The 11,357-nt window shown below is 38.2% G+C and overlaps 2 protein-coding genes across 2 annotated transcripts in view; both read right to left on the minus strand.

Moving 5' to 3' along the window:
* The window catches only part of LOC309401894 (uncharacterized protein), a 395,822-nt gene that overhangs the window by 161,216 nt on the left and 223,249 nt on the right, over window positions 1-11,357 (minus strand). The window lies entirely within an intron of this gene.
* On the minus strand, window positions 995-5,325 carry LOC309382046 (uncharacterized protein). The gene is made up of 2 exons (XM_081933500.1): window positions 4,444-5,325; window positions 995-2,136 (listed from the first exon to the last, which is right to left on the minus strand). Exons 1-2 carry the CDS (start codon window positions 4,847-4,849, stop codon window positions 1,478-1,480), a joined length of 1,065 nt encoding a protein of 354 aa, XP_081789626.1. The 5' UTR covers window positions 4,850-5,325; the 3' UTR covers window positions 995-1,477.

The following is an 11,357-nucleotide window of genomic DNA, read 5'->3' on the forward strand; positions in this document are numbered from 1 at the left end:
CTTTTATTATTTTCGTATTAAAGTTTGTTTATTAATTAGAATACTTTTAAAGACTTTTATTTTTCTCAATATCTCAAAAGATATGCGGAAGGGAATCAGCCACGGTCCATTGATCTCAGATATCAGGCGTTTTTTTTCCCCTGACATGCTGAAGTGATTGTAAAAAGTATACAAAATTTCCTTTTTTAGGACAAAGATCTCATCAGTCTAATACAGTATTATCCAGTCTGATAACTTTCTGATGTGTTGGATGTAAACTAGTGTCTTACATAGAAGTCCAAAGTCCACCTTACTATTTGTATAAATAATTCAAGGAGGCGAACATATCTAACTTTTTCTCCTATTTTCCCCACAACAACCACCCTGAGTGGTCACTGGCCACTCTCACCCGGCCAGTTTTCATGCCTAAGGCGGAACTGGAATTCACAATCTCCTGAATTCTAGACCTTAACCACTTTATTATACTGGCTCTCAACACATCAGGATGGCACCAATGTAAAAATGGATGGTTTGTAGCCTTATACACGTGGGGTCTGCATTTTCCAACCCTGCAATCAGCACAGATGGGTGGGGGATGGCTAAAAAAACAATATAGTATATGAAACCCTCCAACCAAAGCTCCACTCCTTTTCATGTCACATGTGAATTTCATGTAAAAGACGATAGTTCTATCCGCTATCTTTTTTTAATAGAAGACTTTTAATAAAAAATAATTTTAATAAAACAGTATTTCCACTTTATTTCTTCTTTCCCATTTAGCCATAATAAATTTAATATCTAAGTTTAAACCATGTTTGGAACATTTAACAACCTTATACAACCCCAGCGTGCCACAAGGGCCACCGTGTATACCTAAAACATTTGGTAGCATTTCTTTTTCTTTTTAAGTAATCTTTATTGGTTATACTTTTTTTTTAAATAAGACATACAAATACAGCTTTAAACATACAAACCCTCCCCCCCTCCCCCGGTGACAGTAGTTCACAGCCCAATATTCTTGTCTTCCTCATTGTTTAGTTTCTAACCAGCATCTTCTTGTTACAAAGTTCAGGGATCTATTACAATACCCACGTTCACTTTTGGTACCCATTGTTAACAGCTGCTATTTAACTTTTCCAGTTTTAAGTCCCTGCTGTTCTCTTTGTCGCCCACATATACCATAAGTTCCAGCTAAGATAATGTTCCGTTTCTCCTTTGTCCCTCAGCCAACCTGTCATTCTGTCCATTTCTGCACATTCATAAATCTTTTTAATTATGACATCTTCCGATGGTATGGTAGTAGATTTTCAAAATTGCGCATAGGTTATTCTTGCGGCCACAATTATATGTAGGCTCAAATGCCATATAGATTTACTCATGTTTTCTGGTTTTATGCTTAGTAAAAAAGCCTTGGGTTTCCATTCCATACTTGCCCCGGTAACCTCTCTTAGCCAGGTTGAATCTTTCTCCAGTATTTCATGGCCTCAATACAGGATCATCAGAATGTGCCATCTCTTCTCCCACATTTCCAGGAGAGTGGGGATAACCCAGGAAACATTTTGGCTAACCTCGTTGGGGGAAAATGCCATCTATAAGCCATCTTATATATATCTTCTTTAAACGCTGTAGATATCGTGAGTTTAATAGTCTTACTCCATAGATCCCACCATTTACCCATTTCAATCTCATGGCCAAAATTTCTCTCCCATGCTATTAAAGGGCCTTTATCCATCTCTTCTTTAACACCTTGACAGGTCAAAAATTGATAGATCTTCCACAACAATTTCTTATCTCTGCCGAACAAAATCTTATCCAGCTCCTGAGGGTTTGGGTAGATTCCAAACCGTTCCTTATCGCTTTTAAGCCTACTTCTAATCTGTAAATATTCCCACCATTCCAGATTCCTACCCTGCTGCTCTAATTCCACCTTTGTTTTCATGTTGCCATCTTCTGTCATAATGTCTTCATATATTATATTTCTTGTCCAGTTAAATACACTGGGATGCGTTAAGGCCTCCAACGGTGCCAACCAGCACAGAACCTTAAGATAATACTTTTTCCTCACTTTTCCCCACATCCCCATCAAAATCTTCCGAATATAATGTCCCACAAAATACCTGTGGGGGGTATCTTTTTCTTGGCCAGAGGGAGGCATCCCTGTGGGAGGTCATGTCCCTCTATGGCCAATAAGCGCCTTCTACTCAACGTCACCCAATCCTTCACCCATGTCATAACTGCTGTACTATAATATGCTTCCCAGTTGGGTACTCCGAAGCCTCCTGATTCTTTACGTTTTTGCAACATTTGGGCTTTAATTCGTGCTTTCTTGCCTTGCCATATAAATCGGGCCACTATTATCTCCAAGGATCTAAAAAAAAATTTGTCCAATTTAGTCGGTGCCTTTTGAAACAAAAACAGAAATTTCGATAGTACATGCGTCTTAACTGTCGCAATCCTGCCCATCAAAGGCAGTTGTTTACCACTCAAATTTATCATATCCTTAGATATCTGTTGTAATAGTTTCATATAATTATCTATTTTGATAGAGGAACATCTCTCCATAAGCCAAATTCCCAAGTATTGTACTTTAAGGGCCATATTGATCCCTAACAGGCTTTGTATTCCTCTTTTCTGGTTCAAAGTCATATTCTTGATTAATAGTTGTCTTCTCTTTATTTATACGTAACCCTGCTATCATACTGTACTCCTCTATTTTTCATAAAAGCTGTATCCCAGAAACCATAGGATCCTCTAAAATAAAAACAAGGTCATCAGTGAAAGCCTGAACTTTAAATTCCTGAGCTTCAACTCGTAACCCTTTAATTTATATATCACTCCTCACTATTCTAAGAAGGGGGTCTAATGTAAGGATGAACAGTAAAGGAGATAACGGGCATCCTTGTCTTGTGCCTTTGCCAATCTCAATATCACCCGCCTCTTCTCCATTTACCAATAATGTTGCGGTTTGTCTTACATAAATTGCCCAAACCACGTTTAAGAAGTTTTCTCCAAATTTCATATTTTCTAACTGTGACAGTATAAACTTCCAATTTACCCGATTGAATGCCTTCTGTGCGTCAAGAAACATAAAGGCCACTTGTTTGTCCAGCTGGACTTGTATATAATATTCTAAGGCATCCAAAATGATTCTGATGTTGTCTTTCAAATGCCTTGATGGCAGAAAGCCGTTCTGATCAGGGTGTATAAATTTGTTAAGAAAAAAATTAAGTCTATCTGCCAATATAGCTGCAAAGATTTTATAATCCACATTCAAAAGTGAAATGGGCCTATAAGTCAGCTCTTAGGTAAAAGGGTTATATAGGCCTCAGCCCACGATTTCGGTGCAGTAGTATCTGTCAAGACAGCGTTAAATATTACTATCATATCTTGTCCTAGGGTTTCTAAAAAGGTTTTATAAATTTCAACTGGCAAACCATCCATGCCAGGAGTTTTTTTGTTTTTCATTTTTTTTACTGCCTTTTCTAGTTCATCTATTGTTATCTTTTTGTTTAGTAACCCTTTCACTTCATTTGAAATCTTAGGTAGAATTGCATTATCCAAGAATTCTTTAATTTGGTCCTCTGAGATTTCCTCTCTACTATATAGTTGCTGAAAAAAACCTTGAATAATTTCCTGTTTCTCCCCCTTGGTTTCTACTAATTCCCCTTTACTATTCTGCAGTTGTGCTATACGTCTGCTCTCTCTTTCTTTCCGAAGTCTATATGAGAGCCAATGGCCCGGTTTGTTAGCGTGCTCAAAAAGGTTTTGCTTAATCCCCCTAAGTTTCCGAGCTACATCCTCCTGGTCCAGAAGAGATATCCCGTGCTTAATTCTAGCCATTTCTTCTTTTTTCTTATCATCTAACGGGTCCTGTTGCAAGGCTTTTTCCACCAGCTCCAATTGGGCTACCCATCTTGCCCTCTCTTCTAATTTTTTCCTATGTGTGCCTATTGTATATTTAATGGCTAGGCCCCTCATAAAGGCCTTAGCCGTATCCCAAAGTATCTGTGGGGTTATTTCTCCCTTCCTATTTTCCTCGAAAAAAAAACCTCATTTCCCTTTTAAACATTTGTTGAAATTCTTGTTCTTTCACTATTTCTGTATTCATCATCCACCTTCTCTTCCTCCCCCGCCTTACTCCTTTCCACACCAATAAGAGTGGATTATGGTCAGCCCTGGTATTAACTTCAATCGCTACTTCCTTAATCAGGTCCCTGATTTCTGGTGTAATCCAAGCCATGTCGATCCTAGAACAAGATTGATGTCTATGTGAAAAGAAGATAAATTGTTGTTTCTGTGGGTGGAATTTACGCCATACATCCTTTAATTCATATTCCTTTCTCATGTCTTCAAAAGTTTTGGGGAGGGCCCTCCTTCTATCTCTTAACTTCCCCCCCTTTTGGCTGTTTCCTGGATTATAATCCATTGTCCTATCTGCCAATGCATTATAGTCACCCACCACACATATATGGTCATAGCCTAACTCTGCAATTTTTTGATGCAACTTTCTAAAAAAGGTACTCTGATTATCGTTCGGCGCATATATGGCGACCAGCAGAATTCTATATCGACCAAATTTCAATTCAACCATTAAAAGCCTTCCCTCCCCATCAATATACACCAATTTAGAATCGATATGATCTTTAACATACAGCACAATGCCCCTTTTCTTTTCATCTGCTAAACTTATGTGCATTATACCCATCCAGGGATAATGCAACACATTTCGCTGGTGGTTCACTATGTGTACTTCTTGCAGGCATGTCAGATCACAATTCTTTTTCTGTAAAGCATTCAATATTTTATTTCTCTTTCTTAGTGAATTCAAACCATTTATGTTTAAAGAGATTAAGCGGAGTTCATCCGCCATGGTTATTTATGTAGAGCCTTGGATTTTGTTGTCTGCCTCGTCTGCGGTCTCTCAACTCTGTTTTGACTCTCATTTCCCCCTTTCTCATCTCCCGGGGCACTATTCTTTCGCTCATCATCTTGGCTCTTGTTATCCAATTCGCCATCGTTATTCTGGGTTCCCCTCGTCAACTGACTTTCCATAAAATCTTGTGCATCTTGCAATGATTCAATCCGAAACCTCTGGCCCTGCCAGAAGACACCCCTTCTGGAAAAAGCCACCTATACATCACCTGAAGTTTCCTCAATTGTGCTGTTAGGTCCTGATATTTCTGCCTCCTTTCCCTCACTCTTCTTGGTAGCTGTTTTAATACTGTCACCATCTCTCCCACACATATGGTATTATGGTCACGTGCCTTCTGGTAAACTTCTCTCGGAGATCTTTTGCTAAACCTCACGTGCACTTCACATGGCAGTTTCTGCCTTCTGATATAGGAGGTATAGACCCTATAGACGTCATCAATATCACTCTGTATCAACAGCTTATCTTTCTGGGCGATCCCTGCAATCATTTCAACCATAATTTCCTTCAACTCCTCCCCTCTTTCCTCTGGAATATTTTGAAATCTAAGAAAGAAGGGTGACTTTTCTAGTTCCGAAACAATCTCATCTTCCAATCTTCTATTGATATAAAACTGCCTTATCTCCCTCTCGCCATGTTCCCTTCACTTTCCTTCATTTTTACTCCTAAATCTTGAATTTGACCCTCCTGTTTCTCCATTTTTGCCCAGATCTCTTTTTGCTGTGAATACAGCTGTTTCATTTATCCCCTCATGTCTCCCATTTCATTTTTAATGTCGGCCAGGGATTTTTCGGTGACCTCTTGATTCCTAGCCATATTATTTCGTATCAATAGCAAAGTCGTCTATATATTTTGCAATGTAGGTGCTTTCTCTACCCCCACCATATTATCTAAACTTCTGTGTGGTGTTGGAGGGGTTGTAGATGGGGACGACTGAGTAAGTAGTGCCGAGGTCTTTCCCCCCCCTTTTGCCCAGCTCATATCAATTAGATTAAGAAGCTCCTCCGACTGTTTCATAAGCTATCTGCTACCCGTTTAAGCAATATTCAGACTTATTTTACTGCTATCTATGAGGAGAAGTAGGTTAATGTAATCAGATAAAGGTATAGTCCAATATAAATATATATGGATAGTCCCATATGAAGATCTTTAAAAAGATACAAGGGGGAGCTCATATCAGAAAAAGAGGAAAGAGGGGGGAGAAGCAAATACACCAACACAAAAAAAGGAAAAAATCAAACCTCAAAGAGAAAAAAAAAGTTCAGTTTGTCCGTTCTGTCCAGGAGCAATATTCCTCTTTCAAGTGTCCAACTCCAGCCCCAAAAACAGAGAGAGAGAAATACAATATGCACAGTGAATAGAATATTGTCTGTATCAAATGGAATCTTCAGTCTCCTACAGCAGCACACAAAGTTCTCCAGATCCTTGAGGACAGGCAGGGCAGGTCTGCAGATATCCACCAGCGGTGCCTCAGGGTAAAACTCCACTCTCCCTCCTCTGTTTCCACCACCTGGGCCGCCTTCAACAACTCTTTATGATGCTAATCCTTCTTCAATTGTTTGTTTGCTCCTGCTTGTCATAATCACTCTTACTTACCACTGCTGCTAAAAGTCCCATTAAAAAAAACTGCCAAAGATAACCAAATAGCAAAAAATTGATGGCCTCCAGATTCACACCAAAATCTCTACGCTGAACAAAAATGCTGCATCATGGCTTTGGGGCCGCCATGCGTCCCCTCTTCAGACATCTGGGATCAGGGCTAAGCCTCTGTGTCGCCGAGAAGATAGCACCTCACCCCACCTGCAGAAAAGCGGCCCGCGTCTTCGCCGAGTCCCTCCGAGACCGACAAATGGCCGCTCTTTATGCTGCCAGACCCCTGGTTAGTCAGCTAGGCTTCGGAGCGATCTCCGAGCCTGCCGCCATCACCAATGATGTCACTGGAAGTCACGGTAGCATTTCTTTTTTGTCAAGGTTGGGTCTACTTTAAACTTCATTTTGTCACAAAACTCCTTTCCAGGTGAAAAATAAAACATGTAGAATCTTAAGGGAGGAGGGGGAAAGAGGAGAGGGGAGAAAGGAGGGAGGGAGGGAAAAAAGGAAGGAAGGAAGGAAAAGAAAGAAAGAAAAGAAAGAAAGAAAGAAAGAAAGAAAGAAAAGAAAGAAAGAAAAGAAAGATCCTCATAACATGAATTCCTTGGTAGAATTTATACCTACTCACGCTAATAATGTCTCATCTCCAATCATATCTCCTATGACTTCTAGACATTAATGGTATGTCTAGGTAGAAAAAAGATGTGCCCATTTTAAACACAATTTCTTCAGTCTTTTTGCATCACTACCTTAGTATAATAGAGAACCATCATTAAAAAGGCACAACAAAGAATGTTCTTCCTGTGTCAACTCAGGATGTTCAGACTGCCCCAGGAGCTGTTGATACAGTTTTACAGAGGAATTATTGAGTCTGTCATTTGTACTTCTATAATTGTTTGGTTTGGTACAGACTCCAGTGAATAGTTAGGATTGCAGAAAGAATAATTGCAACCAGCCTGCCTCCCATAGAAGATATATATATATATATGCTCCGGTCAGAAGGAGGACTGAGAATGTATCTGCAAACCCCTCACATCCTGGACATAAACTGTTTCAACTCCTCTCCTTGGGAAGCTACTATAGGGCATTGAATGCCAAAACAATTAAACACAGGGACAGTTGTATCATCACTCTTCTGAACACCAATTACCAGTCCTGCCTTATGTCGAAGTATATTTACTCATATAGAAGGGCTGCATTATTATTATCTTTCTTGTCTTCTCTATTACCTTCTCTGATTGATATCATTAATATGATTATTACTACTCTGCTGTTTTGCATGTAACCTGAGAGCATCTGCATCAAAGACAAATTCCTTGTCTGTCTAATCACACTTGGCCAAATAAAGTATTCTATTCTATTCTACCTAGTCTCCTTATTCTTTTCCCTACAGTTAGGCTTTGACAACAGCACATTTCTGGACAAGAGCCAGACGTCGCGCCAACACAATGTGCGGTCTCGATGGTCCAAGACCGCCGTTGATTCTTTTACTGCTGTAACGGTCCATATGGACCTAAGCCGTCCTGGAGAGATGGTAAAAGGGAGAGAAATCCTTGCTGGTCACAGGGACATCGCAAAGTCCCTGTTTGACCCAAGGGAAGCTCTCCAAAGCGGCGGTAAATAGACAGCCCCCAGGCTGACAAAGTCAGAGACGGCTCCGGAGGAAAGGCAGTGAAAGTGAAAGTGAGTCTATTTGGGGAGATTTTTTTTTCTTTGAGAATGATCGCCCAAAGAAACCTTTTTTTTTTCTAGGATAAATTAGTCCTTTAAGATAAGAATAAAGCGGTGAAATTTATCTCTATTGGACTGCCTTAGAAAGTTTTTTTTCCTTTTTTTTCTATGTAACAACGTTTTGTGGATTGAAGTGATTGTAACGCTTCCCATTTCTCCTCTTAAGTGAATGAATTGATTTTTTCTTCTATTCCCTGTTACCTTATTTTTTGGCTGAACTAAAACCTCTTTGTTATTTTAACAATCCTTCCTCCTACTGTTTATTAAATTTTATTAAAGATACTTAGAGACTTTTGCTTTTTTTTTTTTTAAGCCTGAAACGAATAAGAGAGTTGAATCTGCCATTCGGAAGCCAGAACTTGGTTTTTCTTTTTCTTTTGAAACAATGCATCCTTTGTTCGACTTTCCTTGATTTTACTGAAGTTGGAGGGTTTGCAGCTTGTTTGTGGACTGATAACATCTCAAGGACATGGACTGTTCCTTTGCAGGTGCAATATTCTTGGCAAGGGACAGAAAAGAAAAGATAGAAACCTCCATCTCTGAAAAAATTAGAAGAAATTTGTGCACAAGTGAATTCAAAATAAAAGTATTTTTATACATCTAAGAGATATTGAAGGCAAGAGTGGCAGTGGAGTTTAGATCTTTTTTTTCCCTTTTTTCGGAAATATGTATCTATATACAGATGAGGAAGCCTTAAGTCTCCAAGATGTTTTGGATGGACTTCAAAATTTATAGGAAGGATCCGAGAGATTTGATAACTATCTTTAAAGCGCTCCATGGCTTAGGACCTAGTTACTTGCGGGATCGTATTCTGCCCCATACATCCCTGCGACCAATTCGCTCGCACAGAGAGGGGCTCCTCCAGGTGCCGTCCGCTAGACAATGTCGTGGGGCGGCGCCTAGGAGTAGAGCCTTCTCTGTGGCGGGCCCAGCCCTGTGGAATGACCTCCCTCCGGATATTAGGAATACCTCTGACCTCCGCTCCTTCCGTATTAAGCTTAAGACCCACCTATTCCAAGCAGCTGGCCTGGCTCAACTTTGATCTAACCATATCGCTCCTGACAGGTTTTTAACTGGGTATTTTAATTATATTTAATTTCTAGGGGTTTTATATACTGTATTTTAATTGTTTTTATCAATCGACCTCCTCCTTGTGTATATTTCAGTGTATGTCTTTGCTATATGTTTGTTTTGTTTACATATTTATTTCGTATGTTTTGTTGTACGCCGCCCCGAGTCCTTCGGGAGAGGGTGCGGCTAAGAAATAAATATATTATTATTATTATTATTATTATTATTATTATAAGAAGTTGGATAAATGATTGTTATCCGTAGCAAAAGATGAAGGGGTTGAAGCTCCAAAAACTAAAGAAGAGAATGAAGATATAGAAAATATAGAAGATAAAGGCAAGATAACCTACTAATGAAGCACCTATGAGTGAAAGTGAAAAGATATTGAAAAGTGAATTTGACTATCTGGAGCTCTACCTCTCTTGTCAAGATATGGATTTGATGATGGAATTAAGAAGAGAAACAGCTTTAGAAAGACTTCTGATAATCAAAGACATGTCAATTTTAATATCAGCTGAAGGGCAACGAGACTATATGAGAGATCTTCTGAGCAAAAAAGTGCGGAGAGAAGTTTTTAAGAACTCTATAAAGAAGCTAATAAGAGAATTGATGCAACAACTGCTAAAGAGATAAGATTGTTTTATTACTGGAAAGACACAGGTTGACAATGAATGCTGATAATTAAAAACTTAGTTAATCCTTGGTGATTAATAAGTAGGATTTTGTAGATGATTATAGAATGTCTTTGTTTTTAAAATGTTTATTCGTTAACAAATAATCCATTATGATAATAATAATGAAATAATAACTTTAATTAGTAAAAACAATTTGGATATAAACTATAACTTGGGACCTGGGAAAAAGATTTATCAATTTTACTAATACTTTTTTGTTTTGAATTTTGTTATAAAGATGTAATCTCTCCTGGGTACTTATAAATTCTATTAATAAATTTATGTCTAGATTTATTATAAAGATGTTAGATAACTACAATAACAATAACGAAATGTTAATGGATAATGTTTAATGATTTTATATGTGTTGGCATTTGTGAAAGCAATTGGGTATAAGCCTGAGGTTTACAGAAACAGCTAATGAATGCCAGTATGTGGTTGTGTCTTTAAATATAAATGATTCTAGATAAAAGCACGTTTAAACAATTATAGTTAAATGAGAATGATGGCACATTGATGGTAAAATACATAAAGATCTTTGATTTAAAATGTACAATCCAATATGAATGAAATATAAAGAATGATTGTGGTAGTAACGCACAAAATTTATTTGTAAACAATCGACATGCTTTCTGGAAGATGTAATGAAGAATGATTTTTTTGTGTGTGTTTTTTGTTTAATTAAAACAATAAAAAAAATTCAAAAAAAAAGTTACAACAGCACTGAAAAAAGTGACTTATGACCATTTCCCCCACTTACAATGGTTGCAGCATCCCCGGGGTCATGTGATCAAAATTCAAATGCTTGGCAACTGACCCATATGTATGACAGTTGCAGTGTCCTGGAGTCATGTGACCATCTGACAACTAAAGTCAATGGGGAAGCCAGATTCACTTAACAACTGTATTACTAACTAAACAACTGCAGTGATTCACTCAACAACTGTGGCAAGAAATGTCATAAAATGGAATAAAATTCACTTAACAATTGTCTCGCTTAGCAGCAGAAATCATGGGCTCAGCTTTGGTCATAAGTAGATTACTTGTGCTTTCCTTTATACAAATTCCCTCTTTTCAATCCATGATTCATTTTGCATCTTTTCCTAGGTTGTCTTTTTTTGGGGAGGGGGTGGCTGTCCCACCTCTTACACACTCCTTTCTTCAGCTTTTACTTTGACAGGAATGCAGAAAAATCAGTAGTACAAATAATATTTGCCTGAAGTACACGTTTGAAAATGCAGTGTAGTCAAAAGCAGGGACATACCACTATAAAACATACTATATGTATACTTTTAAGGAAAACAGAATTATACTTGGCATCTGCATTATTATACAATTATACATGGCAGACACAGATTTGTTAGTTGTGAAAAAAGTGTGAT

Source organism: Natrix helvetica, assembly GCF_964273705.1.
Source record: "Natrix helvetica genome assembly, chromosome: Z".
Lineage (NCBI taxonomy): Eukaryota > Metazoa > Chordata > Lepidosauria > Squamata > Natricidae > Natrix > Natrix helvetica.

Bases quoted from the DNA above. Each gene is read 5' to 3' on its own strand.
- LOC309382046 (XM_081933500.1), bottom strand. From the start codon at position 4,849: ATGGCGGATGAACTCCGCTTAATCTCTTTAAACATAAATGGTTTGAAT. The intron at 2,137-4,443 runs GTGTGGTGGGTG...GACCTCCCACAG, and splicing joins GTTAGGCTATGACCATATAT to GGATGCCTCCCTCTGGCCAA.